At 40.3% G+C, this 25,812-nt stretch overlaps 1 protein-coding gene across 12 annotated transcripts in view; it reads left to right on the forward strand.

Moving 5' to 3' along the window:
• Tacc1 (transforming acidic coiled-coil containing protein 1) overlaps positions 1–25,048 on the forward strand; it is a 117,387-nt gene extending 92,339 nt beyond the window's left edge. For all 12 annotated transcript variants that reach the window (XM_021236792.2, XM_087217333.1, XM_087217332.1 and 9 more), the window contains 4 exons: positions 1,793–1,953; positions 2,715–2,821; positions 18,794–18,914; positions 19,937–25,048. In XM_021236792.2, the coding sequence (XP_021092451.2) occupies positions 1,793–1,953; positions 2,715–2,821; positions 18,794–18,914; positions 19,937–20,005 (458 nt within the window). In that variant the 3' untranslated portion in view covers positions 20,006–25,048. The remainder of the gene's footprint in view (positions 1–1,792; positions 1,954–2,714; positions 2,822–18,793; positions 18,915–19,936) is intronic.
• Positions 25,049–25,812: the final 764 nt, after the last annotated feature.

The following is a 25,812-nucleotide window of genomic DNA, read 5'->3' on the forward strand; positions in this document are numbered from 1 at the left end:
ATATTTATGGATTACAGTATTAGAATTCCAAACATGAATACAATGTGTAATGATTAAACTAGGGTAATTTAATATTTTCATCTCAAACATTTATCATTTTTTTGTATTGGGAACCTTTGAATACCCGTGTTCTAGCACTTTATAAAATACATAGTAAATTGTGATAAACAGTAGTCGCCCTACTATGCTGTAGAACACTAGAACTTGTTCCTCCTGTTTACCTGTATTTTGGTACTCAGTACCCAGCCTCCCTCTATTCCTACTCCCTCCCACTTCACTGACCACTATCCTGTTCTCTACTTCTGTGAAATCAACTTGTTAGTTTTTACATATGACCAAGAACTTGCAGTGTTTGTCTTTCTGTGCCTGGCTCACTTCACTTAACATAATGTTCTCTGATCCAGGTCTGTTTTACCTGGACACTAATCCTCTCTCTGCCCTGGTGACCTAATTACCTCCTTTCCCAACACTATCACTCTGGGGAGTAGATCTCCACCTGTGAACAGAGGGCCAGGGAGCGTAAACGGTGAGATTATGGCAAGATCCCTGGTTGACTTTCAATCATGACACAGACTAGCTTGTCTGCCACTTACTCCATGGTGGCTGAGCTGTAAGGTTGCTGCATATACTGAATCGTGACTACTGAAACCTAAGGGACATAGAGGATTAGTGCCTGTAAGCCCCTGGTCAGAGTGTTTTCATCAGCTGAAGGGTGTGCAACCTTGTCTTACGTGTATTCCTGTTTGAAGACACCTTATTTGATACATATTTTTCATTTATTAGCATTGAACTCATGGCCAACAGCCCTTTAACTTATATCTGAGTGAAGCTTGCTTATCACATGTATTAAGGCATAGCATAGCTTCTTATGCTTAGGAACACGAGTCAGCACTTCAGCACCACCTTTGGGGTGATTTCCAACAGCAAGGTCACCGGCAAAAAACACTAAAATGCAAAAATGGCACTAGTAGACCACAGAAAGTTCACTTGTTTATGGTGTGGAACAAGATGGCAGAATGTTACCTGGTTCAGCTTCAAGTAAGATTGTGTTCATCAGAGGAATAAAAATTTTAGTCTTATGTCCAAAAATGAGTGAAAGCCCATGAGTATTGATTTTGAGATACAAATAAATTTGAGCAAGTAGGCAAATTGTTAGATAGAGATGGTAAATAGCAAGGGTCAACTGTAATCGCTTCTTTGAGAAGCCCTCTGTGTGTGCAGTACCCAGTGTGTTGGGCCACTGTGGAGTCCTTTCTTCTGATGTGGTGTCTCTACCCACTGGGAGTTCAGATTTCCCTTCATCAGAGCCAGCGTGCTCCATCATCCTGCCCTGAACTTAGAGCATCTGCTAGTGAATACTGTAAGGATTGATTCCCTCTGTCAAAGCAGGTCTGATCTTCCAGCATGTGTATACTGAAGAGAGAGTTTTCTGCCTTCCGATGGGCCTTTGCCATACTGTCCCCACTGTGAACTCACTTCCCTGGTGCTGCATGGCTCCCACCTGGGTCCTTTCAAGTCTCTGCTCAGATCTCACCTCAGAAGGAGGCCCCTCTCTACCACACCAGCCACTCTGCTGCCCCATCCCTCTCTCCCTGCTTTGGTTTTTCCCCATCCCTTGTCACTCTGTGTCTCCCCCTGCCAGAATGTAAGGCCTTGAGAAATGAATTCTGTAACACTCATGGCTGTGTCCCCATCACTGAGAACATTGCTTGGCTGGCAGAGTAGCTGTTAGCTCTGTGTGTAATAAACACATCAAAATAAGCAGCCGTTGCTTTTGACTGGTGATTCCCAGAAGATGAACAGAGGACCAGCATGACCTCTCAGAAGAGCTTTCAGCAGCTGACCATGGAGAAGGAACAGGCGCTGGCTGACCTGAACTCTGTGGAAAGGTCCCTTTCTGACCTCTTCAGGAGATACGAGAACCTGAAAGGCGTGCTGGAAGGATTCAAGAAGGTGATGTGTCCTTTTCTGTGTCCCCTGACTAATGGGGGGAGATTCCTCATAGTGGATCGGCACATATGTGTGTACAGGGCTGGGCGGACAGCTTTTTAGTGGAGCTCAGGGCCCTGTGGTCTTGTGTCTTCTCCGACGAAGATGGCTTTTTTCCAGTTTTTTCTCTCTGTCGTTGTCCAGGTGGCAACTGGCCCATACAGTGTGCTCTGTGTGTATGTGTGTGTGGTGCTAGAGTCAAACCTGACACCATACACATGCTAGGCAGGCACTTTACTACTGAGCTGTGGCCCCACCCTTTGAAATTCTTTATTTTCATATGAAATAAAAATGAAGAGGGGCTGGGGATTTAGCTTAGTGGTTTCGCCACCTGCTGTGCAGGCACAAGGACCTGAGTTCGATCCCCGTTACCAAAAAAAAAAAAATATGAAGAGCAGTCAAATCACCATTCAGTGTTGAATAAGTACTTTCCTAAAGGAGTTGTCTTGATACAGCTGAACCCCACTGTATGATATTGAATATTAGCAAAGAAATTATATAGAACGTGTTCAGTTAGAATTGCATGTGCCTATTCATATCTGAATTAGTTTTTTCATTTTAAAAAAAGTGAATTCTGATACACAGTATATTACTAGTAGAAAAACAAAATGACCTGTCTATCCGGGATTGAACTCAGGACCCTGCGCTTGCGTTTCAGGCACCAGAACCACTGAGCTACATCCCCGGCCCAACCTGTTTATTTTTTAATTTTCACTTTGAAACAGAATGAAGAAGCCTTGAAAAAATGTGCTCAGGATTACTTAGCCAGAGTCAAACAAGAGGAACAGCGATATCAGGCCCTGAAAACTCACGCAGAAGAGAAATTAGACAGGTAAGAGTCTGTAGTGTGTTTTTGTTTTTTGTTGTGTATAAGATGAGGTCTCGCTGTGTGGTCAAGGCTGGGCTTAAACTCTGTACTCTCGTCCAGCCTGGCCTTGAACCCTAACTGCTGGGATCACAGGTGTGCACTACCAGTGGCAAGAACTGGTAAGCTTTTCATGTTGGTGTGGGGAGATTGACAGAGGCAGGTCGGAACTTTTTTTTTAATCTAAAAAGTTACCTGTATACATTTGCTGCCTGTGTTCCTGATTGTAAAAACTTTTGTTTTTCTTTCTCCTTCTTGTTCCTGTAGGTACTATTATTAAATGTTCATTGTATATCCTTTTAGTCCTTCTTTTGTGTTTTTACAAATACTACTCAAAATGGTTTTGGATCTTTTTTTGTTTTCCTTTTAAAAAACATAATAATATAATATTGGAACCATAACTATACAAGTTTTCTTTTTCACTTACTAATGTATAGCAAGGCCATTTTTCCATATCAGAAGAGATAACTCAGTCTATTTTTATTAGATTGTAGTACTATAACATTTTTGTTTGTTTGTTTCATGAGTCAGGGTCACACAGTGTAGTTCAGACTGGCTTTGAATTCACTATGTAGCCCAGGTTGGCCTCAAACTCACGGCAATCCTCCTGCCTCAGCCTCCTGAGTGCTGAAATTGCAGGCACGCAGCACCACATACAGCTGTTTCTTTAAAAAAATATATTTTTCCTGGTACCAAAAAATAAGAATTAAAAAATGTATATTTTTAAATGAATGGGCAGTTAGATAGTTTCAGACTTTAAAAAATTATAAACAGTGCTGCACTGAGCAGAGTTTTTATGTGAATAGATAGCTAAAAGTGGAATTTCTGGTCAGAAAATGTGCACAACAAAAAAAACAAAACTAAAACCAAGGAAACCAGAAAGTTTGTACATTTCAGATTGTCCTAGTTGCTACCATTTTGCACCCCATAACGAAAGTGCCAGTTTTCCTTCCCAACAACACAGAACATGATCGTTCTTGTTAATTTTTGGTGATCTGATAAATTTTAGACATTTATCATTTTGGTGTTGGATGTCACTCAGTGGTAGAGTGCCTGCTTAGCATCCATGAGACCCTGGCTTCAATCCCCAACATCCTCTCCCAAAATTACTTTAATTTGTATGTCTCTTAGCTGGGAGTAATAGCACTCCAGTAATCCCAACACTCTGGGAGGCTGAGGCAGGATGATTACAAGTTTGAGCCCAGGTTGGGCAGTTTAACAACTTTGTGAGACCTTGGCTCAAAATAAGATATTTTTTGAAGCAAAACATTCCTTGGTACATTTTAGATATACATAATGATCACATTCATCATAGGGAATTTGTACCTGTATGTGATATATCTTGCTGCTTTTTTCCCGTTCCCATTTCTACCTCTCTGCCCTTCATTTATAAAAGCTTTGTTTCTTGTCCCTTCCCCCCCCGACTTGTTCCTCTTCTCATTTGAACATTTTCTTCCCTTTTCCCAATATCTGATTATATATTTTAGTCCTTATTTGCACTTTTTGTTTCTCACACCAGAGAAACAATGTGGTACTTAAACATGTGTGTCCAATTTATTTCACTTAAGAGTATGGTCTCAAGGTGCATCCATTTAGCTAGAAAGGTCTCACACTTATCCCTCTGTATGGCAGAGTAGTACTCCATTGTATAAAAAACCACACCTTGGGCTGGAGTTTTAGCTCAGTGGTGCCGCTGCCTGCCTCGAAAGCACAAGGTCCCAAGTTCGATCCGCCATACCAAAAAACAAAAAACCAAAAAACCCACATCTTTATCCATTCCTCAGTTAATGGGCATTTGGGTTGTTTCCAAGACTTAGCTATTACAAACTGTGTCTCTATAAACATAGATGTGCATATATTACTATGGTATGATGCTTTTAATTCCAGAAGAAGAGGAACCTCTAGTTTTAGTTTTTTGAGGAATCGCCACACATATTTCCACAGTGCTTACACTGGTCTACATTCCCACTTACAGCTTTCTCCACAGCCCCTCCAGCATTTATTTTCTGATTTTTTTGTTTTTTGTTTTTTGTACCGAGGATCAAACTCAGGACCTTGAGAGGCTTTTTTTTTTGAGATAGGCTCTCACTGTGTAGTTTGGACTGGCTTTGAATTCACTATGTAGCTCAGGCTGGCCTTGAACATGCAGCAATCCTCCTGTCTTAGCTTCCGAAGTTCTACGATTACAGACATGCTCACCACGCCCAGCTCTTGATTTGTTTTTGTTTGATTTCTTTTTTTTTTTCCTTTGGTACTGGGGATCAAACTTGGGACCTTGTGAGGCAGGTGGCGGAACTCTGAGCTAAATGCCTGGCTGTTTTGTTTGATTTCTTGATAATAGCCATTCTTTCCAGAGTGAGATAGACTCTCAGTGTTGTTTTAATTTGTATCTCCTGAATGACCGGTGATGTTAAACATTTTTTCCTATGTTTATTTCCCATTTCTACTTCTTCGTCTGAGAAATGTCTATTCATTTCAGATGTCCATTTTTGAGTTGGGTCTTTAAATTTGGGGAGTCTGTTTTTTTGTGTTCTTTATATAATTCTAGATATTAGTCCTTTGTCTGAGGAACATCTGGCAAAATTTTTTTCCCACACTGTGGGTTGTCTTTTCACTCTGGTTTCTCTTGCTATGCAGAAGCTTTTTAATAAGATGAGATCCTAGTTCTTGATTCTTTGTGATATTTCTTGTGCGATTGGGGTTTTGTTCATAAAGTCTTTGCCTATACCAATGTTTTCAAGAGTTCTACCTATTCTATCTTCAGCAGATTTAGTGTTTCTGTTTTAATATTTATATCTTTGATCCATTTTGACCTGAGTTTAGTGCATGGTGAAAGATAAGGGTCTAGTTTTAATCTTTGGCATGTGGAAAGCCAGTTTTCCCAGCACCATTTATTAAAGAGGCTTTCTTACAGTGAAGGTGTTTGGCTCCTTTGTCAAAGATAAGGTGGGTTAAGTATGTTTGGAATTATTTCTGCATCTTCTAATCTATTCCATTGATCCTCGGGTCTGTTTTTTTGCCAGTACCATACTCTTTTTAATCACAGTAACTTTGTAGTATAATTTCATGTCAGGGATTGTGATGCTCCCAGCCTTGCCTTTGTTGCCCAGAATTACCTTTGCCATTTTAGGTCTCTTCTGGCTCCAAATGAATTTTAGGATTGTTTGCTCTAATTTTGTCAAGTATGTTATTGGTATTTTGATTGGGATTTCATTAAATCTCTAACAATTTTGAAAGTATGGCCATTTTCACTATATTGATTCTTCCTACCTAAGAGCAAGGGATATCTTTCCATTTCTGATACCCTGTTTTGATCTCCTTTTTCAAAGTACTGTACTTTTCAATGTAAAGGTCTTTTAACTTCCTTCTTTAGATTCCTAAGTTTACATTTTTTGATGCTTTTTTTTTCATTAAGTTTATTGGTACATTTTGTATACAATACAGTTACATTCATCATTGGGATCTTGTACCTTTACATGATGTATCTTGGTTCTTATTTTTTCCCCATTCCCCTGCCCTCCCTTCACCCTTCCCTATTTACAAAGACTTTGTTTTCATTTTTTTCTTTTTTCATATTTTTACCCCTTCTTTCCTTTCCCCTACCTCTCCCACTGCCCCTACTCCTTTAGATTTTTTAAAAAAAATTTTATTTTCCTTTAGATTTTTTTTTTTTTTTTGGTTCCTGGGATTGAACTCGGGACCTTGCGCTTGCGAGGCAGGTGGTGGCACCACTGAGCTAAATCTCCAGCCCCTTTAGAGTTTGATGCTATTGTGAAAGGTGTGGTTTCCCTAATTTCTCTGTTGGAAACTTTTGTTTTTTGTGTACAGGAATGCTATGGAAGTTTTTTTTTTTTGGTACCAGCTATCAAACTCGAGACTTTGCGCTTGCGAGGCAGGTGCTGGAACCACTGAGCTAAATCCCCAGCCCATGCTATGAATTTTTGAGTGTTGACTTTGTTCTTAGCTACACTACTGAATTTGGTTATTAAATCTACAAGTCCTTTGGTGGGATTTTTGGGATTTTCTATGTGGAATATCATGTTATCAGCAAATAATGGTAATTTAACTTCTTCTTTTCCTATTCTTATTCCTTTTATTTTTTTCCCTTGTGTAATTGCTCTGACCAATGTCTCCAGAACTATATTGAATAAGAATAGTGATAGTGGATATCCTTGTCTTGTTCTTGATTTTAGAGTGAAACCTTTCAGTTTTTGATCATTTAGAGTGATGGCTGTTGGTTTGTCGTAAATGGCTTTTATCAGATTGAGATAAAGACCATTTATTCCACTTTTCTATAGATTTTTTTTTTTTTTTAAGTCATGAATGGGTGTTAGACTTTGTCAAATGCTTTTTCTGCATCTATTGAGATGATCATGTGGTTTTTGTCCTTGGCTGTTAATATTGTGTATTACATTTATTGATTTGCATATGTTCAATCATCCCTGCATCCCTGGGATGAATCCTACTTGGTCATGGTATATATAAGCTTCTTGATGATTTGCTGCATTTCCAGTATCTTATTGAGGTTTTTTGTGTCTCTGTTCATTAGGGAGATTGGCCTGTAGTTCTCTTTTTTTGGTTGGATCCTTCTCTGATTTTGGTACCAGGCTTGCTTCCAGAAATGAATTTGAGAATGTTGCTTCCGTTTCAATTTCATTAAAGAGTTTGAGGAGTAGTGGTATTAGATCTTCTATAAATTTCTTGTGGAATTCAGCAATGAATCCATTGGGAAGCTGGGCTTTTTTTCTTTGTGTTGGTAGATTTTTTTTTTTCCCCTCATTAACTTTATTGGTACATTTTAGGTATACAATACAGTTACATTCATCATTGGGATCTTGTACCATTACATGAGTCTCTTGGTTCTTATTTTATTTCCCCTTCCCTTGCCCTGCCTTCACCCCCTCCACCCTTCCCTACTTGCAAAGACCTTGTTTCCATTTTTTTCCTCTTCTCATATTTTTTCCTTTCCCTTTTTTCCCTTCTCCTACCCCTCCCAATTCCCCTGCTCTTTTAGACCTTTTCTTCCTGTTACACAATATCAGTTATGTATTTTTTAAATTACAATATTAAGATCTAGGAGACATTACCACAGATTTTACAGAATTTAAAAGGATATAGAAAGCATATTACAAAAATCTTTTTTTGAAATAAATTTGACAACTTCTAAGAAGTAACTTAGAAGACAAATTAATGAAACTAACTCTGGAGGAAATATAAAATTTGAATAGGACCTATTAAAGAAAGTATATTCCTATCTTGAAAACGTACCTAGAGGACACCAGCAGGCTCATAAACATTTTAACTGATAAATTATATCAAACAAAGCAGAAAAAAGAAGGAACACTTCTCCCCTCATTTTAGGAAATCAACATTGTGCTAATCCTAAAACTGGATAAAGATAATAGAAGAAAAAAGTATGAACATAGATAGAAATTTGTTTAAAAAAACAAACTCTTAGAAGTCAGATCTGGCAGTATGTAGAAAGTGGTTTTATTATAGGGATGGCAGTGTTGGTTCAGCATTGAAAGATCCACCCCCAGAAGTCATCATTTTAACAGAGGAAAGGAGAAAGCCATATGATCCTGTCACTAGTTGGAGAAAGAGTATTGGACTGAATTCTACAGCTGTTCGTGGTAAAAGCTATCAGGAGACTAGAAGTAGAACAGAACCTTCTCAACAGATCAAAGACATGTACTCCGTACTTCCAACAAAAACTCCTTCTATGAATGGAGACGATACAATGCTTTCTCCCTGAAGTGGGGAACAAGGGCACATATGCCTACTCTTCATCTGTCCATTAGACTTTGAAACATAGGTCTAAACCAAAATAGTCTGGCAATAAAATGACACAACTAGGATAGGATTGGCACGGCAGAAGCAAAATCTTTATATGTAGATGAAATGATCATCTACAGAGAAAATACTAAGAAATCTCTAGAAGCCCCTAGAACTTGTACTTGAATTTAGCAGGATTAGAAAACACAAGGTATATATAAAAATTCAGGTCTGTGTATTCTTGCTATAAATGAAGAACTGGATATTGAAATTTTAAAGTTATGTAGGAGTACAAAGGACCCAGAAAAACCAAAACCAAAAACAAAAACAGTGTTGGAAGACGTTTAGCACCCAATTTTAAGACTTCTTCTAAAGCTACAGTAATCAAGGCAGTGTTGGTGTAATAAAGACATATAGATCATTTGAATAGAACAGAGAATCTAGAAATAGAACCACACATATATGGTCCACTGAGTTTTGAAAGATTATTTAACATTAGCATTTTATAGAATATAAACTCGATTCAAGAGCCGAGGAAGAGATAGTGTCTTCAGCAAATGGCACTAGAACACCTGGTATTCGTATATAAAAAATTAACCTCAACCCTTTTTTTCCATACATGAAAACAACTTGAAGGGATCTATGAACCTAAATAAGAAAGCCTAAAAGTATAACACTTTAAGAAGAAATTATAAGGGAAAATATTTATGAATTCAGGGTAGGCAAGAACTACCTAGGATACAAAACCCATGATGTATAAAAGGAAAAAAATTGATGAGATTCCATCAAAATTTAGAAGTTTAAATGACATCATTAAAATCAGACCATATTTACAATGTCTATAACCTATGAGCAGAATATATAAAGAATTCTTAGAGCTCATTAATAGACAACCCAATTAAAATATAGACATAAGAAGATGATAAATAGCCAGTATAGCACAAGGAATGGGGTGCAACTCTAGAATCAGAAAAATACTAATCGGTACAATAATAAGATTGAATTATACACTCATTAGGGAGATGAAGTCAAAAGTTTTAAAAGCCTTGTCATGACTTTTTCTTTTTGTTGGATTCTCCCCCTTTGCGTTTAATTTGTCATGCTCAATGGATTCATTCTGCTGGGTTTCCTGGGGTTGTGATCCTCATTGTCTTTTCCTAGGGTATTGTCTAAAAATTTTTGGAGTGTTGGTTTGGTATTCATGAAGTTCCTGAGGTGCTCTTTATCATGAAAGCATCTTATTTCTCCATCAATTTTGAAAGATAGTTTTGCAGGGTACATCAATCTGGGTTGGAGGCTGTTTTCCTTTAGGGCTTGAAATACATCACTCCAAGCTCTTCTTGTCTTGAGGGTTTGCATTGAGAAGTCTGCTGTGATTCTGATGGGCTTTCCTTTGTATGTGATTTGTTTCTTTTCTCTCACTGCTTGTAGAATTTTATTCTTCTGTTGGATTTCTGGAATCCTAGCTATTATATGCCTATGTGTAGATTTTTTTTGATTAAGGTTAGCTGGAGTCCTATATGCCTCACTTATCTGTATGTCAAGTTCTTTTCCCCTCATTGGGAAGTTTTCTGCCATCACTTCTGTGAACAGATTTTTATGTCATCTGCACTCTCTCCTCTTTCTTCATTGACTCCAATCAGTCTTATGTTATTCTTCTTTGCATCGTCTAGCAGCTGCTGGATTGATTTCTCATGGTCCCTTACAATTTTAAAGCAGTTTTTCTTTTCCTCCTCACTAATTGCAATCTTATCTTCTACATGTGAAATTCTATCCTCACATTGGTTCATTCTGCTGTGCTGACTTTCGATGGAGTTTTTAATCTCTTGGAAATCTGTTTGTATCTGTTTTATGGATTCCATTTGTTTCCTATGTTGGGATTCCATCATATTCCTCAGATCCTCTATTTTTTTAATCTGTGTCCTCTCTAGATTTATTAATCATGTCTTGCACCATGAGCAAAATCTTTGCTGTTATCTGAGTAATTATTTCTGATTTCATTTTTCCGAGATCCTCTTTTGTTGCCAGTTCAGAGAGTCCAGGTGGTTGAGTATCAAGAGTGTTCCATCTCATTTCCCTTTGGGGTTGCTCTAGGTGATCTGGAAGTCTGTTTTTGAGGCTTGTTTATGTGTCTTCTCATTACCATGGGGGTGGGTTGCTTCTGCCGCCCATGTGGCTCACCTTCTCTGCCCTAGGAGCTTGGGATGGCAGCAGGGGAGCGTCCTTCCAGGTGCTGGGACCGGCTGAGCTTCACTGCCCTAGGAGCCTGGGATGGAGGCAGGGAGCTTCCTTCCGGGTGCTGGGACTGGCTGAACTTCACTGCCCTAGGAGCCTGGGATGGAGGTTTGGAGCTTCCTTTCGGGTGCTGGAACCCACTGAGCTTCTCTGCCCTAGGAGCCTGGGATGGAGGCGGGGGAGCTTCCTACCAGGTGCTGGGACCAGCTCACCTTCTTGGCCCTAGGAGCCTGGGATGGTAGCAGGGGAGCTTCCTTCCGGATGCTGGGACCAGCTGAGCTTCACTGCCCTAGGAGCCTGGGATGGAGGCAGGGAGCTTCCTTCCAGGTGCTGGGACCGGCTCACCTTCTTGGCCCTAGGAGCCTGGGATGGCAGCAGGGGAGCTTCCTTCCGGGTACTGGGACCGGCTGAGCTTCACTGCCCTAGGAGCCTGGGATGGAGGCGGGGAGCTTCCTTCCGGGTGCTGGGACCAGCTCACCTTCTTGGCCCTAGGAGCCTGGGATGGCAGCAGGGGAGCTTCCTTCCGGGTGCTGGGACCGGCTGAGCTTCACTGCCCTAGGAGCCTGGGATGGAGGCAGGGAGCTTCCTTCCGGGTGCTGCTGTTGGTAGATTTTTCATTACATCTTCAATTTCATTGACTGATACTGAGACATTTAAAATTTTTATATCTTCTTGATTCAGGTTCAGTAATTCATATGTATGTAGAATTCTGTCTATTCTTTGTTTTCCATCTTATTAGAATACAGGTTCTTAAAGTAGGTATTAATGATCTTCTGGATTTCTGCAGGATCTGTTGTGATTTCACCCTTTTCATTCCTAATTGCATGGATTTGAATCTTTTCTTTCCTTTTTTTGATAAGGTTGGCCAAGGGTTTGTCTATTTTATTTAATCTTTCAAAGAACCAACTCTTCAATTCATTGATTCTTTGTATTTTATTAAGTCTCCATTGCATTAATGTCTGCTGATTTTTAGAGTTTCCTTCCTCATATGAACTTTGAGCTTGACTTCATCTTTTTCTAGAAGCTTGAGGTTCAACATTATATTGTTTATTTGAGCTCACTCTTTTTCTGATGGGAATTCACTGCTATAAATTTCTCTTGTAGGACCCCTTTCATTGCGTCCCATAAGTTCCAGTATGTTTTATTGGCATTATCAAAACTGTCTAATTTCTTCTTTAATTTCATCTATGACCCATTGGTGGTTCAAGAAGATGTTATTTAATTTCCATGTGTTTATGAAGTTCTTGTGGTTTCTTTTGCCATTGATTTCCAATTTCATTGCACTATGGTCTAATAATATGCACGGGATAATTTCAGTTCCTTTGCATTTACTTAACATGTGTTGTATGGGCTAGTATGTGATCTATTTTGGAGAATATCTGATGCGCAACTGAGAAGAATGTGTATTGTGATCTATTAAGTCCATTTGTTCAAAAATTTGGTTCAGTTCTGATATTTCTTTGTTGATTTTTTTTGTCTAGTTGATCTGTCTATTTGTGACAGTAGGGTATTAAAGGTCCCCTATTACAATTGTATTAGCGCTAATTTGATTTTTCATGTCTGTTAATAATTTGTTTTATATAGTTAGGTGCACTGGTATTTAGTGCATACAAGTTTATGATTGTTATCTTTTCCTCTTGGATTGTTCCCCTTACAAGGATGTAGTGACCTTCTTTGTATATCTTAATCAGTCTTGGCTTGAAATCCACTTTTTCTGCAAATAGAATAGCTACTCCTGCTTTTTTTCCAGTTTCTTGTTACATGGAAAATTGTTTTCCATCCTTTGACTTTCATACTATGAATTTCTTTTTTCATTGTGTTTTTTGTATGCAGCATATTGTTGGATCCTGCTTCTTGATTCATTCTGCCAGTCTGTTTCTTTTGATTGGTGAATTGAGACCATTTACATTGATGGTTATAAATGATATGTATTGACTTATCCTTGTTGTGTTATTTTCTTGTTGTTAGTTTCCTTTCCCCCTCTGTTCAGCTGCTTGCCTTAAAGGTGATGGATTCATTCTGCTGGGGTTCATGGAGTTGTAATCCATGTTATCTTTTTCTAGAATGTCCACCAGAACATTTTGGAGTGCTGGTTTGGTCACTATGACTTTTTTCAGGTGTTCTTTGTCATGGAAGTATCTTATTCCTCCTTCAATTTTGAAAGATAGTTTTGTGGGGTACGTCAATCTTGCTTGCAGGTTGTTTTCTTTTAGGGTTTGAAATACTTTAAGCTTTCCTTGACTTGAGGGTTTGGGTCGAGAAGTCTGCTGTGATTCTGATGTGTTTTCCTTTATAGGTGACTTGTTTCTTTTTTCTTTTCTTTTTTTTGGTACTGTGGATTGAACTTTGGTCCTTGTGCTTGCGAGGCAAGCGGTGGAACCACTGAGCCAAATCCCTGACCCTGTTTCTTTTTTCTAACAGCTTTTAATATTCTGTTCTTGTATTGAATTTTTGGAATCTTGACTATTATGGGCTTTGGTGTGGATTTTTTTTTATCATGGCTAATTGGAGTTCTATACACCTCACATAACTATATGTTAAATTCTTTTTCCTTGCTTGGAAAGTTTTCTGCCATTACTTTTGTGAACAAGTTGTTTTTTTTTTTGGTACCGGGGATTGAACTTGAGTCCTTATGCTTGCGAGGAAAGTGGTGGAACCACTGAGCTAAATCCCTGACCCAACAAGTTTTTTTTAAAAATCATTTTGCTGTCTCCTGCTTTTTCATTGATTCTGATCCATCATATGTTGTTCTTCTTTGTATCATCTTTCAGCTGTTGGGATTGATTTTTCATGGTCTCTTGCTATTTTTAAAGAAATTTTTCATTTCATGATCACTAACCCCAATCCTGTTTTCTATATCTAATATTCTGTCCTCATGTTGGCCCATTGTGCTCTGTATACTTTTAATGGAATTCTTAATCTCTTGGATCTGTTTGAATCTGTTTCATGGATTCCATTTCTTTCCTATGTTGGGCATTCATGGTTTCCATCATTTTCCTAGGCTCCTGTATTGTTTTTTTTAACTGTGTCTGCTCTAGAGTCACTAACTATGTCTTTCATTATGGTCACCATCTATGTAGTTATCTGAGAAACTATTTCTGATTTGATTTTTTAGAGCCTCATTCATCTGCTTTGTTACTTCTTACCCCATTGTCTTATTTATTTATTTATTTATTTATTTATTTTTGGTACTGGGGATTGAACTCGGGTCCTTGCACTTGAGCAGCAGGCGGCGGAACCACTGAGCTAAATCCTTGGCCCACTGCTTTGTTACTTCTGCTGTTAACCACTTCAGAGAGTCCAGCTGGATGGGTTTTGAATTGTTCCACCTCATTGCTCCCTGGATTTGCCTTTGGTGATCTAGAAGTGTGGGATTGCATCTTGCTTAAGTGTCTTCTCATTTTCATTTTCTTTTGTTTTTTAAAATTCTTGGGTTGATGCTTGTAAATTGCTTATGGAAAGTAGCTTTATTGCTAGTATTTTGAACCCTTAGGAAATGACTACTTGTCAGACATGTCTTCCGGGTGTAGCTGACTTTTGGGTTTTGTGCCTGTTGCAGGATCTTTCCTCTTCAATTTATTGGGGATGAGAAGTTGCTGCCTCCTTAGCCTAGCCCCTAATTCTTTGGCACTGGCCTATAGTATTGTTTATGACTCTTAGGCAGTCTCAGTCTTGCCATATCAGAAAGAACAACTGATTAAAACAATCATGTCATCTTGGTTAAAGTAGTACAGTCAGCAATAATGATAGCATCAAAGATAGCCTAGGAAATGACAGAGAGCCTAGAAAATGACAAACTGTGGTAACTATTAATTTCCCACCTTTAACTCTATGAACTAGATTTGTGCTTATATAACAAAATCTAAAACAAACTAGAAAATTGTATACAGTAAATATGCCCTCAGTATGGTGATTTTACCCTCATTTAAATTTTTAAAATTTAAAAATGTGAAAGAAGTTAGCAGGACCCAAGTTCGATCCCCAGTACCAAAAAAAAAAAAAGAAGAAGAAGAAGTTAGTGGAAAAAATAGAGAAATAGAAGAAGAGGAAGAGATTAGAAGCAAGGCTGGAGGACAAAGGAAGGTTATATAAACTTTGGCAGACTGGTGAAGAAGACAAGACAGGAAGGAAGGAAGGAAGGAAGGAAGGAAGGAAAGAAAGACAAGAACAGAGCGACCATAACAAAAAACTAGAAACAATGTTTACACTTACATAAAAACAAGAACAAAAAAACAGAAATGAGAAAAATGTCTACTTCATGGCGTGTTTCTGCTGTCACTGGTAGACACAGTGGGCAGGCAGAGTCCAGATCTGTGTTGATTAATCCCAACAAGCCAGTTGTAGATTTTCTTTTTGGTACTAGGGATCAAACTCGGGTCCTTGAGCTTTCGGGGCAGACGGTGGAATCCAGATGGAGATTTATGGTGGGACCGTGGATAATCCCAGCAAGCCTGCACCATTAGTTCTGAAGCTCAGGCTGGTTTCTGGCTGTGAGACTGGAACCTGTTTTCAGTTTTCAACAGCCTTTGTGCTTCCTGCAGGCCTAAACTTGGCTCCTTGACCTTGTGCCTACTTGTACTTGGTTCTGCCTCACCCTGACGGAGCCAGTCTGCAGCTGCTGAGTTCCAAGCTCAGTTGGGCCCTCTCCAAGATGGCGACCAGCCAAGTGCCCTCCTCTGGGGGACATCTGAACCCAAATAACTCACCAACTACTGCAGTCTGCTGCATCTATTGCTACATTCCACTTTTACATTTCTCTGTGGAAGCCTGTGAGGTCACCAGTAATCACTGTGCATCTGCAGGTTCAAGTCACCCCTTCCATGAAGTGAGTCAGGGCTCAGGGAGAAAGCATCACTTCTTCATTGAAGTCTCTCTCTTCACTCTCCCAGTGGGCTTCAATTCTTGCTTCAAATCTTTGCTAGGTCCCAGGAACCCAATTCCCTGTTCTTTTTCTTCTTCTCATTGCTATATCCCAGTGTCTGGACACCAAATCTCAGAGAGGCTCTTTCCTTGCTGTTCACCACTCTGCCATCTTCCCAGAAGTCCCTCAAAATAAAAAATTTAGAAAGGGCTGAGTGATTTAAAAAAACAGCATGATACTGACAAAGAAACAGACTGGAGGATCAGTGGAACAGATTACAAGATGCAGAAACAACTCTACACATATTCAGCCTCCTTGTCTTTGACAAAGGGGCCAAACACCCTCACTGGAAGAAAGATAGTTTCTTTAATAAATGGTGCTGGGAAAACTGGCTTTTCACATGCCAAAGGCTAAACCTGTAGACCTGTATCTCTCTTACCATGCACTAAATTCAAATCAAAATGGATCAAAAATGTAAATATTTAAAACAGAAGCACTAACTCTGCTGGGAGATAGAATAGGTAAAACTCTTGAAGACATAGGTAGGCAAAGACTTTATGAAAAAAAACCCAGTCACACAGGAAATATTAAAAGAATCAACAACTGGGATCCCATATTAAAAAGCTTTTGTACAGCAAAAGAAACCACCAACAAAGTGAAAAGACAACTCACAGAATGGGAAAAGATTTTTACCAGCTATTCTTCAGACAAAGGACTAATATGTAGAATATATAAAGAACTAAAAAAAAATCAGATCCCTCAAATTTAAAGACACAGTCCAAAAACGGACATCTGAAATGAGTAGACACTTCTCAGATGAAGAAGTAGAAACAGCAAATAAATATATGAAAAAATGTTCAACATCAGTAGTCATTCAAGATATGCAAATTAAAATGGAGACTCCATCTCCAGAAAGAATGGCTCTCATGGGGCCAGGGATTTAGCTCAGTGGTTCTACCGCCCGCCTTGCAAGCGCAAGGACCTGAGTTCAATCCCCGGTACCAAAAAAAAAAAAAAGAATGGCTCTCATCAAGAAATCAATACCCCATGCTGATGAGGCTGTGGGGGAAAAGGAACCCTTCTCTGTTGTTGGTGAGAGTGTAAACTGTTATAACCACTATAAAAATCAATATGGAAATTCCTCAAAAAACTGAAACTAGCGATTCCTTTGGATCCAGCGGTGCCCTTTCTGGGTGTCTTCCATAAGAGTTAAAAGCATCATACCACAGTGATATTATACATATCCATGTTTATAGCAGCACAATTTATAGTCATTAAATCTTGGAAACAGCCCATCCACAGATGAATGGATAAAGAAAATGTGGTATTTATGGAAGACTAATTTTTTTTTGTATTAAATTCTTTTATTGGTACATTGTAGGTATACAACACAATTACATTTCTCATTGGGAATTGTACCTTTATATAATGCATCTTGGTTCTTATTTTTTCCCCATTCCTAGCCCTCCCTTCACACCCTCCACCCTTCCCTATTTACAAAGACTTTATTTCCATTTTTTCCATTTCTCATCATTTTTCCCTTTCCCTTCTTTCCTTTCCCCTGCCCCTCGCACTACCCCTACCCCTTTGGACCTTTTCTTCCTATTTTACATTATCGATTATTCATTCTAATCATTGGTACATTTTAGGTATACAATATAATGACATTCATCATTGGAAATTTGAACCTTTACATAGTCTCTCTTGGTTCTTGTTTTTCACCCTTGCCAAGCCCTCCCTTCAACCCCTCCAGCCCTCCCTATTTACAAAAATTTTGTTCCTATTTTTCCATTTTCTCATATTAATCCCATTCCCGTCTATCCTTTCCCTTAGCCCTCCCACTTCCTTCCCCTTTACCCCTTTTCTTCCTATTTCACATGACCTATTATACATTTAGTCCTTATTTACACTTTCAGTTTCTCACACCAGAGAAACTATTCGGTATTTACACATGTGTGTCCTATTTATTTCACTTAAGAGTATCGCCTCAAGGTGCATCCACTTAGCTATACATGTCTCTAATTGGAAGACTAATTTGCCATAAAGAAAGATAAACTTGAATCATTGTTAGATAAATTGATGTACCTCGAGACTGCAATTTTAAGTGAAATAAATCAGACACACAGTTTTAAGTATCTCATTGTTTCTAAAAGGGTAAATAAGGAGCAAGACAGGATAGATGCTGGGAAGTAAGAAGAACTTTGCTCAAATGGAAAGGGGAAGTGAGGGAGGAAGAAACGGGATTTTAAAAATCAACTGAAAGGAAAAAATGGAAACAAAGCTCCTGTAAATGGAGAGAAAGAAGTGTTGAAGGGAGGGAACGGGAATGAAAAAAAAGGAATTAAGACATACTATGTACAAGTACAAATTCTCTGTGATGAATGTGATCAATATATATGGCAAATACATGCTAATAAAAATTAATTTAAAGAAAAAGGGCTGGGGATGTGTCTCAGTGCAAAGACTCTGGGATCAGTCTCTAGTACCACAAAAAGAAAAATTGCATGTTCTGATTACTAGTGAGGTTTTAGCATCCTTTCGTCAGTTAACTGCCAGTTGGCAACTTAACATTTACAGTCTTTAGGACTTCCTCTTGCATCTCACTAGTGGAGTCATTTCTTTGAGGTCTCTGTCACAGATAATGATGATTAGCATCCTCTCTTTAGCTCTGATAATCCTTAGAGTGATCCAGACCATTGTTAGAGAAACTGATTTTAATTCCATGTTCTCATGAAATACAAATTTTGAAGAATTGTGTGTCATGGGAATTTCCTTAGCAGTTATGTATAAGTTGAATTTTTATGAATTAAGTGCCTTTGTTTTTGGGGGGGGGGTTTTGGTACTGGGGATCGAACTCGGGTCCTTGCGCTTGTGAGGCAGGCATCGGAACCATTGAGCTAAATCCCCGGCCCAAATTTTTATTAATTAAAATTGAATTACGTAGGTCAGTAGTGCTTGTCTATTCTCTGGTCATGTGTCAGTTTTACGGAAGTCATCCTGACTCTACCTGTGCCTGATGTCTAACATATGCTTTTTGTCTCTTTTCTATAAACAAACACCATCCACAGAGCCAATGAAGAGATTGCTCAGGTTCGTACAAAAGCAAAGGCTGAAAGTGCAGCTCTGCACGCTGGACTCCGGAAAGAGCAGATGAAAGTGGAATCCCTGGAGAGGGCCCTTCAGCAAAAGGTACAGCCAGGGTTTCAGCCCACATGACTGCCAAGACCTCCACTTCCTCCCCAGCACATTAGTACCAAGCCTGGGTGTGCGCAGTTTACCAGAGCTGGGGGGAGTGCCCTTCAACCCAGCTCTGTGAACTAACTTGGGGGAGACAAACAAGTCCCACCATCAACCTTCTGCCATATTATGAGAATCATTTACAGACAGAGACCAGACAGGACGTTGAGTTTTCACTGAAGTTCAGGGGATCCAGCACTTCCTTGTCAGGGTCACCAGGTTACCTTTCATTTCTCCTGTTTGTTTCTTATGCAGTGCATGAAGTTGTCTTCCCCCTTCATTGCTTTAGATCATTGGTTCTCATTTAGGGGCAATTTTGCCCTTCAGGGAACATTAGGCAGTGTCTGGAGATTAATTGGTTGTCATGACTGGGAGGTTTTACTAGTGTAGAGTGGGGGGACGCCAGTGATACTGCCAAGCCCCCTGCTACACACAGGATGGCCCCGCACTGGAAGTCTGGCAGCCCAGTGTGTCAGCAGCGCTACCATGAGAGCTCTGCTGGGGTAAACCAAAGTCCATGGAAGTAGCACCCTGCTTCTTGCCACACAGCAGCTACTAGCTTTGCTTTCCACCACCAGTGCTTCACTTATCCATTTCCACTTATACATTTGGGCCTGTGACACCTCTGAAGTAGTTAGTGTCTGATGGTGCCTCATGTCCCTGGGCTCCCCAGGCCCCAGAATCCTGGTGCCTGGGAGAGATTCAAATGCTTGTGTTTTTAACAAATACCCCAGTAGTTCCTGTGGTATCAAGAAAATCTGGGAACTAAGAGATTAACAGTCAGGCTTGTCTCTAAGCCTTATAACGTGAGTGCAAGAACATTTTTCTGAGGAAGTATATATGGTCTTATAAGATCTCAAAAGTATAAAAATGAATTACTTGGGAAAGTCTAGCTGGTCTTGGGACTCTAGCTGTAATTGCATTTATCTCAGAACACAAAAGTGGCCTGCATAGTCATATCCTCTGTCTTTCAGAACCAAGAAATTGAAGAATTGACAAAAATCTGTGATGAGCTAATTGCAAAGCTGGGAAAGACTGACTGAGATTCATCCCATCAGCTAAGCAGATCTCCACTTGGCTGCTTCTGTAGTGACCACAGTTAATCTTGCCTTATCCAGAAATAATTGCCCCTTTGCAGAAAAAGAAACAAAAACTTTATAAAAAGCACACACCTCCTGCTGCCTGTCCCGCTTTGCTGTTGATGCAACAGCCCCAGAGGAGACTGGAGCATGGCCCCTTCGTGAAGAAGCATGGATCTGATGGCTGGCGTTTCACATGGCTCCGGCTGCAGTCCAGTGAGCCAGGCCACTGAGTGTGGTCTGTGGTTTCTCTGCCTTTACTTTGTCTTAGCATCCTCTTTACTTTTCCCAGATTTGTTAAATTCGTGATTTTGTGACCACTGTTTAGGGTCACCTCTTCCGCCACCTGTCTGGTATTTTTGTGACCTGTTTGATCTGTTAATTTTCATTATCAGCATTTTTATCGAAGGAGTCAATTTGGCCTATTGTTAGTTTCAGTTTATAAACAGGAAATACCCTTTTATATACAGTATACACTGTCACTTATACATCTATATCTGCATATGCTGCTGCTTTTCCCTGGAGGCATATCAGTTAAGAACATCTGTAGAAGAACATGTTTCCATAAATGTAGAACCTAGTTTAAAACAGAGCCCTGGCTCCAGATGTCAATTTAAGAATCTGGGGGCCAAGTGCTATGGCACATGTCTGTAGTCCCAGCCACTTGGGAGGCTGAGGCAGGAGGATTCCTTGAGCCTATGGGTTTGAAACGTGGCAAGTCCTTGGTTCAAAAAAAAGAAAAAGCGGGTGATCACAGATGTAAAGGATGTGGACGGTTTCACATCTGGGGAGACTTTGCTGTACTGTTTTGTTGCCCCTCACATTTGATGGCACTTAGTCCTAAGATTGAGTCCTAAGTAGTCAGTGTTGTGCATGAACAGCAGCAAAGGACTCACTCAGAGCTGGGGTTTGGCAAATGTGTCCTGGAATCATTTGGTTCCTTCTGCTTCCATTTGTTGATACAGACCCAACATCTCACCTTTGGCACCTATTGAAATATGCCAAGAAAATGTACTTGTGAAAGCTTTATTTAATGAAAAAGTAACTAGCCCATTACCAATTATAAGGAGCAGGAACAGGTTTTTTGTTTGTTTTTACAGGCTTGGTATGTTCTTCAGATGTTAAAAATGTGTATTTTCCAATTTAAGATAGAATTTTAACAAAGCAGGCAGTAAAAATCTTGTGAGCCCTTCCATGTCTCAGCATACTGTTAGTATTTTTAAACAAAGACAGTTTGAACCCTAAGGAAGGGAACGTGAGAAGTCCATGCTAACAAAACCAAGCTCCTCAAGCTCTTGCTAGCCTCGGTTCAGAGTGGTGGACAGTAACCCCAAAATGAACATTTCCCATGTAAGGCCAGTGCATCTCTTTCTATTTGGTAGGGGAAACCAAATCTGTACAAGTGTTTTAGAGCACTCCATTGTCTTAATCCTATACCCTGAAAGGCTTCATGGTGGTATGCACTATATTCAGTACCTGTGCTTTCCTACTTCTCTTGTAAAACTATTGCATGAGCCAACTTGAGCAATGAACTGTGCCTCGTGAAAACCTCTGTAGATCTTGAAAGTGAATATTTCCTTAGCAGTGTGTTACTCAGCATGGGTGCAATCTTTAGCCCCAGGGAAGTCAATAATTTCTTTTAAACCCAGAAGTCATGTTTTACCAATACTCATTTATTATAATTGGTGCTTAGGCTGTATTTTAAAGCCTACTGTCTTAACATTTTGTACAAAGAAAAAAAATTAGCTGTGGTTAGAGAAGTGGCTTGACAGTCATTTGGGCTTTGAAGTAGTCACTGTGGCTTATTGTGAATGCTGTCCCAGTAGTCACAGTCTCAAAGTACAAGTGTCTCCTGATAGTGTGACCAGTTTCCTCTTAGTCCTCTCCTGCAAGTAAAGTTGGTGCTGCAGTTTGCAGAAACATTACAAAGCCACCTGCTGCTTGTGTTTTGTTGGCATACCCATATTTACTTATTTTATATCAGTCTGTCTTAAGTTTATAATGGCTAGTCACCTTTCTTGTTATCTTTTTAAAAATTTTTTTGCAGTCCTAGAGATCAAACCCAGAGTCTTGTACAAATTAGGCAAGTACTCTACCACTGAGCTGTATCTCCAGCCCCAGGGGCATCTTCTTAAGCTTACTGTGCATTTCAGAAGTACAGTGTGCTGTGCACTAGAGCAGAGCTGACACGAGTCCTTCTCTAGCACGCAAGTCCAAGAGACCCCCCTGAAAACGAGAGCCTGCTGAATGAGGTTCCTGCACAAGGAACACAGAAGGGCCCTTGATAAGTGATATTGCCACTGGCCTCCCAGTCCTGACCATTACAAGGAATATCCACCATTCTCATTTAATAAATACATCCACTCCAAAAAGAAAAAACCATAGCTATACAGCTGGCAGAGCAAGATAATGTACTAGGCAAAAGCTGGCCATGGTGGTATAGACCTGTAATCTTAGCACTCTGAGAGGCTGAGGCAGGAGGATCTCAAGTTCAAGCTCTCAAAGAATTTTTAAAAGGGCTGGAGATGTGGCTCAGTGCAAAGGCCCTGGGTTCAGTACTAGGAAAGGGGGATGGGCAGGGGTTGAATATACTAGGCAAATGGAGAGTATCTTTTCTTTAAGCACAAACACACACACCCTAATAGTTTTTTGTACTGTGGCAAATAAGAATGTAGTGTAGGGCAGTGATGGCAAACCATTTGGAGCTTTCAATGATACAGACAGCCTGCTGTGGCACCCCTGCCATAGGTTTCCACCAGTGGTCTAGAGTCTGTTTCAGCACACGTGAGGGCCAAATTACTTGTTCAATTAAAACAAAAAACCTGATCCAAAAGGGAAAGAGAAGGAAGCTGCAGGTTTAGATAGGGATTTTGGAATTACTGTGTGATCTTGAGACTGTGAGTCCAGAGCCACTTCTTTAGCTTCCGACTTTGCCAAAATGTATACTGCTTTGACCCAGCAGTTTTTTGGTAAAGGCTGAGCAGTTTACTGTATGCTGGGCTAGACAGTCACAGTCACACCTAGACTTGACCTCACTGGCAGAAGCCCCTTGAACCAGAGACCTGCCCACACCTGGTGTCAGTAGATCTGCTCTGGAGACACTGAAATGCCCAGTATTCAGCCTCCTCAGACCCAGCCTAGACTAGGAAGTGCAGCAGTGCACGGTGGTGAGAAACTGAGGCTTTGACAGTCTCTGACTTCCCCTACTGCTCATACTCAGGACAGCCTCCACACAGATACCAGACAGCCCTGAGCACTTCTGTATGTGTCCACAGAGGAATAGACCACCCCACCAAGTGGGCTTCCTGAGTCGCCCAGGGCTGCACTGCCTGCTGACAGGGTTGACGGAGGGCTCCCCATGGGCTGAGGGGCCGAGACCCAGTGGGTGAAGCGCATGTGCACTGAATCAGTGACTCAGTACATTCTTTGCTAGTGGAGTGAGTATCCCAAAGCCCTCCTTTTCTTTTCTTTCTGGTTTTTCATTACACTTGGTAACCATCTCATGAATTGTCCATGACTGTTTTTTCTTTGTAGTGGTGTGACCACTTGGTCTCAGACTTGAATTTCCTTATCCTCTTGTTGGGAAGAGAGAAACTAGGTGTTGAAAGATTAAATGATTCAGGCAAGAGATTTTAAAGTAAAGCTGTGTATATTCTGAAGAATTTTAAAGATAACAGATTTCTACTTCTTAAAGAACAAACATAGTCTGGGAATCCCAGAATGTCAAGCCAAAGGTCTAAGAAGTCATGTTCTTTCCGAGATTTTAATAAAGGAGTACTTTGAGAAGATTTCTGTTCAAAAAGCTTTCACTGAACTCCAGATTCCAGTTATTTTTAAAAAGCAATTTATGGGACTGGGAGTGTAGCTCAACAGAGGAGTGCTTACCCAGCATGTATGAGGCCTGGGGTTCCCTCCCTAGTGCTGCAAAAAAAGGAAAAATAGTTTACCACTCAGTCTTTGAGTCTCATACAGAAAAGGTAGAGGAGTTGATGCTGCAGACTGCTCTCTGTAAGGGTCTCCTCCGGTGACAGACACGTGGCACCATCCTCCAGTGAAGTCCTGCTCCCTCGTGCCAGAGCTTGCATTCTGGAGTCTAAAGATTGCACTTTTCGTAGTTTTTCATCCAAATGCAATCCCATTTCTGTGCCTCTTAGCATGCAATTAGATTTGGACAAACATGATTCCTAAGGAATGACTTTATTAACTATAATATGGTTACAGCTATTATATAAATACATATTCTGGTTATAGTTCTAATATGGAGATGTTGCGTGCCATCCTGGCCTGTGGCAGTCTGTACAATGCTTTAACTTGTCTGGAAGAGGCTGGGCTTGGAGTTCGGTGTGGCCTGGACCTTCCCAGTGTCGACTCTTCACTTTGTCAGTCAAGATGCTGCTGTCTCTTCCTTTGCCTGTTAGTGGCATCTGGAATATACAGTACTCCAAACAGCATTTCCTAGTCAGATCACCAACTGATATTCTAGATTTTGGAATAATTTTCAAGTGAATATATGCAAATTTGAGCTCAGAAACCATGCCCAGCCCAGATACAGGGCAGCCTGTAGGTCGCCACACCCATGGTGTGGGCCTTTGCCTCTGTCCTGCTCAGGCATGGAAAAGGACCCAGGCACTTTTGCACCTCAGAGGTAGCAGTAGACTTCTCTGTTGTGTTAACAAGCTTGTGTTTGCCAGTAGATCCCCACTGTACTAACGTGCCAACAACTAGACGTCCACTGCACATCTGCTCCCCTGTGTCCCCACAGGTGCCCCAGGTCATGTAAGGAGCCCCTCATCTAGAGGGGTGAGCGCTGCATTGACTACTGCTGTCAGGATTGTGTTGTGTGGAATAATCATATACATAAATTTTATATACATAGTAATTTCCCTTTTTATATTGTCAGGTAAATATTTGTAAAAGTTATACTCACACAAATGAAATTATTATAATGATTACTAATATATTTTTTCCATGTTTCATTGCCTGAATAAATACTGTTTACCACTGTTAGATCTGGTTGTGTGTGTATTATTATTGTTGGTTTCTCCTGACTGGAAGTTGTTTTACCTCCAAGTGAAAATTTACGACAGCCTCAATTTTATGAGTTCTGTGTTTTGGTCTAAAAATAGAAGACTTTCCCTACGCTCATTTTGTGGGGTTTTATGCAATCAGTTGGGTATGTAATAAAAAACAAAACAAACTTTGGGTTTCAGACCTTGTTACAGCCTGTGACTGCCTCTGTGCAGAGTTTCTGGCTGGGTGCTGCTTGATTTTACTTAGAGACTGGTTGTCTGCCCTGGCCTTTTTCAAGTTCTCAGCGGCTGTTATCCCATGCATTCTGACTTGTTGAAGGCTGCAGGATAAGCCAAAACTATGTAAACCTTACAGCCTGCAGAAAATAGTTGATGTTTTATTTTATGTTTCTTCCAGGTTGATACCAGGAAAACTTTCAGTACTGGCCAGGCCAACTCTGTACTTAAGAGGGCAGGGCAAGGCAGGAAGTTTCATGGATTGTTATCCAGGGCCAGGCTGGTGACAGAGCCTGTGCGAGTTTGAGGCCAGTCTGGAATACATAGTGAGACCCTGCCTCAGAAAAGAGACAAAAGGATAGACAAAAGGCTCAGTTTTACAGCGTGGGTGGGATCCTGAAGGAAACCAGCACTCTCACCTCACACTATCTCCCAGTCACAGCCCTGCAGCTGTGGAGTTCCCGGAAGCCCTGGTTCTGCACAGCTCCTGAGCTCAGTCACTGAAGGTGTTTCTGCTGCGTTTGG

Source organism: Heterocephalus glaber, unplaced genomic scaffold, assembly GCF_053883595.1.
Source record: "Heterocephalus glaber isolate CG9 unplaced genomic scaffold, H.glaber_assembly_v1.0 deba00001461, whole genome shotgun sequence".
Classification (NCBI taxonomy): Eukaryota; Metazoa; Chordata; class Mammalia; order Rodentia; family Bathyergidae; genus Heterocephalus; species Heterocephalus glaber.